This window comes from Carassius auratus, chromosome 12 (assembly GCF_003368295.1).
Source record: "Carassius auratus strain Wakin chromosome 12, ASM336829v1, whole genome shotgun sequence".
NCBI classification, from domain to species: Eukaryota; Metazoa; Chordata; class Actinopteri; order Cypriniformes; family Cyprinidae; genus Carassius; species Carassius auratus.
The window spans coordinates 1922503-1930002 of record NC_039254.1 but is presented as its reverse complement, the minus strand read 5'-3'; the positions used below and the strand labels follow the sequence as shown (position 1 = coordinate 1930002).

Sequence of the window (7500 nt, the reverse complement as noted above, 5' to 3'; positions counted from 1 at the left end):
GTTGAATCCAGATTTCCTGCAGAACTCTCCGTGTACAGCGACGCCAACGGCCTTCCTCTGGACTCCGGATCCACCTGTATAGTAGTGGAGCCGACAGCTTCAGTCATGGATGGGACTCTTCCTCGAGGGAACCCTGCGTACGGCTCTGTACCAACCCAAAGGATGCCTTACGACCCTGCTTACGATCCAGGCGCCGCTCACCACGACCCCAAGAGAACCGTGGATCCCAGTTTCCTGTCTCTCCTGCGCTCCGAGGGTCTGTCGGAAAGCACTATAACTCTTCTCCTACAGCAAGGGTTTGATTCTACCTCCATGCTTGCTATGATGGAAGACAACGACGTCCGCTCCGTCGCTCCCAATTTGGGCCAAGCACGAGTGCTTTCTCGAGTGGTTCTCAATTGCAAGACGGGGGCAGCCGGTGCGGGTTTGCGAGGTCGTTCTAACAGCTTCAGCCATCGCAATGATCTCTACATGCAGTCTCAGACGGTGGACGGAAACCTGAATCAACAGCCTCCCAGCGCCCTGCAGTCCGTCTCTCCGAGAATGGGAGAGTTTCTCGGTCGGCGGCCGAACAGCGCTCCATCTCAGCATCTCCTTGAAACCACCTCATACCCCGGGGCTCGCTCGACTGGAGGTCTTCCGGTCAGTCCGGGGGGCTACGACTCTCAAACACGACCTTTGTTCAACGCCCACACCGGCCTAGCCATGTCCGCTCAACAGCAACCCACGACTACTCCAGGAGTGCCACCCAAGACCTTCTCCACTACATACAGCCCTATGGAGCTGATGAAGCGCCCTCCGCACCTTCCTCCTCTCTCTCCTCATCACAGCCCTCAGTTAATGCACAAGGGAGCAGCGCCTGTGGAGAGCTCCATCCTTCCAGCATCTTCATCTCTACAGCTTCAGTCCCAGAACCCTAACAACAAACAAACCCGGAGAACCGGACCGCCGGTCATTGTATCCACCATGGCTTCACCGGACACAAGTAACAACCTTGTTTCTGTCTTCATTATCTCTCTAGTTTTACCTTAACATGCATAGTAAAAAAAAAAGCGGCAGCTGTGGATGCCTGAATCTAACTGTAAAAAATACAGTAGCAACTTAAATTTACATTTAAATGAACCATGCTAACCTACTGAAGTACGGAAATTTGTAATACACTGATGATCACCAGAATCAGGTGGTGATAAGAAAGCCACAAGATGAACCAAAGCTCATCACAAGCAGCTTTTAAATACGGAGATAGAAGGAGCACAGTGTCCTTCACACAAACACTAAACACCATCACGGTGACTATGGTATTAAACATCAATTTAACAACATTAGCTGTAACGTAACATGCAAATAAGAAGAAACATAGTTATTTAAACAAAACAAAAAAACGTAACTACAGAATTCACTGTAAATTATACTTTCTTTGTCACTTCAGAAAACGGTACATGTAATGTTTTTAACCGTATATAATAGGGGAACTTACCGTTAACCATTTAACAGGTTTTTACTGTAGTTTTACCATTAAACTCACTGTAATTTTTTTAGAGTGTAGTTTGTGCTTGTTGATGTTTAGGCCTTGTTTATTCTTTGTTTCCGCTTCAGATGTACTCTACATATTCCTCGTTTTTAGCAGAGGCAGACAATAGTAAGGTATTTTTAGACTTCCTTCAAACTGTCTGTAGTTTTCAGTTTTTCTTCTACTTCACAACATTCCAAAACATAATGTTGTACTTTTTACTGCTCTGCATTTTATATTAAATATCATTTGAGACTTTATTACATTAGTAAGATGGATTAGTGCTGGGAAATGATTAATCGCATCCAAAAATCCAAAAACTATATATATATATATATATATATATATATATATATATATATATATATATATATATATATATATATATATATATATATATATATATATATATATATATATATATATATATAAGACACACAGATACAGTATATTTAAAAAAAATATTTACATGGAGTAGCATGTATATATTTATAGAATTTATCTTAAATATAATGTGTGTGCATTTATATATTCATAAAAACACACACATATAACATGTACACAAAAACATTTATTTTGGATGCGATTAATCACGATTAATCATTACCCAGGATTAATATGGATTGTGTAGACCGTAAATGCAAAATATGCCAACTGTTTTTAGTAATTCTTAATTAGATACTTCCTGAAGCATGCATTTGAAACTTCAGCTAACAGCAGACTTTAAATTATTTGGATATTTGGATTAGCAGATTCAGCTAAGTGCTCTGCTTTCAGATTAGGAGACTATATATACACCCTATCTAGTGCGATTCAGCGTGTGTGATCCCAGCTGAACTACAAGAATTGAATCATTAAGTTCAGAGTAAGACTACGTTCTTTACAAGCAATTTAACCCTGGCCTTTTCTTGCTGACATTCAACCATTTAGGGTCTATGATTATGCATTACATTTAATCTACAAGAACTGTAGTGTGTGTGTGTGTGTGTGTGTGTGTGTGTGTGTTTCAGAGTTTGAGCTGAGCACTGCATGCTTATTCAGAGTCTTAGAGCCTAAAATCTCATTAGTGTTAATAGGATACACAGAGACACAGTCCTCTCGAATGAGACACACACTGAGAGTCTCTAGAAAACTCTCTCAAGTGAAATGATGTTCAGTGTCCAGGCTGGTTCTCCAGTCCTCCGGTGATCCGTGAAGGATCTTTGAGTTCTTCTGAGTGTTTAATGCACATGAGGAGTTTGTCAGGCTGAAGGTTGTTGGTGTTCAGGAGACTGACTTTCAACATTGAAATATTCAGAGTAATGTTTGCTGTTTCAATGCTAACGAAAAGCTCACAAATCAACTTAAAGACACAGATTCCATTTCCAGCATTATATGACAATTCAGTGAGTTTGATCAGTCATCATAGATTTGTCCTTCATTCCTCTCCTGCCATCTTTCTTTTTCTAACTTGGCTTGTCTTTTCTTTCTTTCTTTTTTCTATGTATGTGTCATTACTGATCCATTTTCATTACAGTGTAATCACACAGATGATGTGTGTAAATGAGGAGTGTGTGTGTGTGTGTGTGTGTGTGTGTGTGTGCGTGTGTGTGTGAGGGTGGTGCTCAGCTCTGGCTGCTGGTAGTCTTTAACTCTCTCTCGATTGGTTGGTTTCATAAGCAGTTTATTAAAGGTGCTTTTAAACCGAGTGTACATCGGTGAACACACACCGATCAGTCTGACCGCAGGATGGAGCTCGCTGCAGGTCAGTGACACGTGTGTGTGTGTGTGTGAGAGAGAGAGAGAGACACGTGACCCATTGGAGGATCATCTGAACCTGCTTATGTCCAGAACACCTGTGACTGCGGTGCATTATGGGTAGTGAAGACAAGTATGGAAGCGATTAGAGACGTGTGTGTGTGTGTGTGCGTGTGCGTGTGTGTGTGGTTATGTAATCTTAAGTAACACACACACACAAGGTTCCTCAGTGAGATGTGAGTGTATCTTTCCAGGTCAGATCAGGCCGAGTTTGAGTTTTTCCAGTCATAGACATTCATCTGCTGCTTCTGAATAAACCTGTTCACTGATGATGTTTGTGATGCAGTCAGTGTTGGGTCTGGATATGAAGTCTGTGTCTCTGGATGAATAATTGATGCGGTGTAAATTGAACGGCTCCTGGATATTGAATATCCACACGCCTGTATGTCACCCTCTTTTTCTATTTTTTCATTTTTATTTTTTAATCATGAGTTTTTAATCCTCTCTTCCTCTGTTATTCTTGTCTCTTATACAGTGACACCCCAAAAGTATTCAGGTCATGCATTATAGATATATAACTTCAAATCATTGATTGTAAATAAAGATGCACAAACTCGCTTTATAATCAGAACATTGGGCTTAGTTTGAAATGCTGAATCAGTAGAAAATGACGATCAGTATTGTGTGTGTTAGTTGTTACTGAGTGAATCATGTTGATAATTCAGTTATTATTTATCATTTTTATTTGATTATGACAAACTGCAAACACGTTCCAGTGGCAGTAATTTCTGTGTCAGGTGAACACAACAAATATATACAAATAAGAATTATTGATGGGTTTTAAAGTCAGTTATGATTTTGGTCAAGAGAATTCATATAATGTCATACAAATTTATTTTAATGGGAAAATATTTGATATGAGGGCAAAAACAGCTTAACTGTTCATTCAAGAACACACAGTTTTTAATGATTTTTTCATATTGTGATTCACAATGTACTGGAAAATTGCTGTAATAACAGTAACAGTTTTCCAAACAGACAGATGAACGCTGTGTTCTCTAACTGATGCTCGTACTGTCTCTGTTTACTACATGAGTGTTGTGCTATTATGGATTCAGACTCTGATTGGCTCTTTCTCCCTCGTCTTAATCTTAACTTCCTGTATGATGTCAGTGGGTTGAAATCAGATCCTCTGAAATCTCCTTAAGTACTCTATGTGTGTGTGTGTGTGTGTGTGTGTGTGTGTGTGTGTGTGCAGGTATCAGGCCTCAGATGAGTGTGAACGGCCCGATGCATCCTCGTCCTCTGGTGGCTCTGCTGGACGGTCGGGACTGTACTGTGGAGATGCCCATCCTCAAAGATCTGGCCACCGTAGCCTTCTGTGACGCCCAGACCACTCAGGAGATCCACGAGAAGGTGAACACACACACACACTCACACACTCACACATGAGCACACACACACACACACACTATACACACACATACGCACACACACACACACACATATATACGCACACACACACATACTGTACACACACATACGCACACACACACACATATACGCACACACACACATACTGTACACACACATACACACACACACACATTCTTATTTCAGTTGTAATTTGTCGTTGTGTATTCATTAATTTTATAATATGTCTAGTTTATACAGTACATTTACCTTTACATTTTGTAATTTAACAGATTTACAAATGAGGACAATAGAAGCAAACAATTCCAACAAAAGAGCAATGATATTACAAGTCTCAATTACATAGTTTACTGTGTGTGTGTGTGTGTGTGTGTCTCAGGTGTTAAACGAGGCGATCGGAGCTCTGATGTATCACAGCATCACACTGACACGAGAAGATCTGGAGAAGTTTAAAGCGCTCAGGATCATCATCCGCATGGGCAGCGGATACGACAACATCGACATTAAAGCAGCCGGAGAGCTGGGTAATCAACATCAACACTGACTATCAACTACACAATCAAATCAAACAAACACAGTTATGCATATTGTATCATATTTGATACTACGGTCTAAAGATCAAACTTTGATCTCATCCATACCTTCTGTTTCTGACTGATAGTTTTTTATCCAGTAAAAGCTATTTTAGTGTAATTCAGCTTCAGCTGGAGCTTCTCGTGTCTTGGTTTATTTTTTTTATCTAATACTTTCCTTTATTTTATACATTTTATTACAGCTTTACTTTTTATTGATCAAGGATGCATTAAATTGATCAAAAGTGTCATAAGGCATTCACAATGTTACAGTGTCAGGGTTTGGGTAGAGGGATGAGGCGAGGACTCAATGATGCAGAGAGAAGGGCTCTTTAATAGTAATAATAATAAAATAAACAAACAAAAACTACCCCGTAGGGGAAAACAGACAAAACTTGACTGGCAAGGCAAGGCAAGACAAGACAAGACACGATGTGCACAGACAAATATTAGACGACGAACTAGCAACCAGTCTGCAAACACAAGGACAATAAATAGGGAGCTAATGAGGAGGGTAACGAGGGAACACATGTGGGGAAAATTACATCAATAATCAGGTAACAAGATGGGTGGGGTCAAGACAATCGACGAGAGCACATGGCACATAGGAACAAAGACAAAAGCCATGTGCTCACAAAAAACAAAAACAAGCACATGGCCAGCAAACCAATCGCAAGCCACATGAAAACAATGACATGAGGAGAGTATCAGGGCTCTGTCACAAAACCATGAATACCACTAGACTGAAGTGACAGAACCCTGACATACAGTAGATTTCTATTTCAAATAAATGCTGTTCTTCTGAACTTTCTCTTTATCTGTGAATCCTTAAAATCAATCACGATTTCCACAAAAATATTGTGCAGCACAACAGTTTTCAACATTGATAATAATCAGAAATGTTTCTTGAGCAGTAAATCATCATATTATTCTGATTTCTGAAGATCATGTGACACTGAAGACTGGAGGAATGATGCTGGAAATACAGCTGTTTAACGAAGATTCACATAGAGAACAATTTATCTCTCAATCATCATTGGATTGCATTGCATTATATTTTTGGATTGTTGCAATCTCATTATATTATTAGAGATACAAAGTGGCGACTGATATTTATAAAACGTATTGTTCCGCTCCTTGATTCTGATTGGCTGAGCTGAGTTCAAAGCTGTTGTAAATAACTCTACAAAGTAACATTCATCTTTGTTTACGTTTGTGTGTTGCTCGGCAACCACTTTGTTACAATCACAACTGTTTCTGAGGAGCTACATTGTTTGGTGGAAGAATACTGTTTTTATTAATATCATTACACTTTATTTGCTCTGTTTTATTCTGTGAAACCTTACTAAGTATATGGAATAACAGTTTTATAACAGCAGTAAGCCTCGTGAAGCCGTGGTTTACAGTGAATTTATAACAGCTATTGTGGTTTTAGTCACTCTGCTTAACAACGCCCCTTAGCTGTTAGAAATTCACTGTAAACCACAGCTTCTTTCTTTGTTCTATGATGTTTTGTCAGTGTTTCTGAGCAGCTGTGTGTATGTGTGTGTGTTCAGGGATCGCGGTGTGTAACATCCCGTCGGCGGCGGTGGAGGAGACGGCCGACTCGACGCTGTGTCACGTGTTGAATCTGTACCGCAGGAACACGTGGCTGTACCAGGCTCTGCGGGAGGGCACACGTGTTCAGAGCGTGGAGCAGATCCGGGAAGTGGCTTCAGGAGCCGCACGCATCCGCGGAGAAACACTGGGACTCATCGGCTTCGGTGAGAGACAAGGGTTGAGATCTTCCCTTCTGAAATCTGAACTATATCAGAGACAGTTCAGGGTCTGGATTAACAAAACATTTGACATCTAAGATAGCAGTTAAAGAGTTTCCTCTTAAAACCTATTCACAAAGCTGCTGAGACAAACTCTTACTAAGGAATAGAGAGAAGCGTAAAGCTCAGAGAAAGGGGGCGGGGCTGAGCTAATTGCTATGGAGATATCATCAAGCTTATTAACTATGCACACAGTGATTGGCTGATAGTCTCTCTCAAGGATTTATTCATAGAAATACTGTAAAGTGCGATATTATGTTGCCATATTCAAATAAAGTTTTTTTTTTGCCACATTCAAATAAATATTTCAAATCCAGACTAAGTGTCACTAATAAAACAAGTATATATTGTCAGCTTCTTCTTACATGTGTGCTTTTTGTTAACAATTAGTGGATATGCATATGAACGGCATTTTAATTACCAGAGTAGA

General features: G+C 40.0%; 1 protein-coding gene across 1 annotated transcript in view; it reads left to right on the top strand.

Annotated features, from left to right (window-relative positions):
• LOC113111443 (uncharacterized) overlaps positions 1-7500 on the top strand; it is a 16327-nt gene that overhangs the window by 711 nt on the left and 8116 nt on the right. The window contains exons 1-4 of the mRNA XM_026276194.1: positions 1-985; positions 4506-4663; positions 5061-5205; positions 6810-7016. The exon at positions 1-985 is cut by the window's left edge and continues 711 nt beyond it. Of these exons, the coding sequence (XP_026131979.1) occupies positions 1-985; positions 4506-4663; positions 5061-5205; positions 6810-7016 (1495 nt within the window). The remainder of the gene's footprint in view (positions 986-4505; positions 4664-5060; positions 5206-6809; positions 7017-7500) is intronic.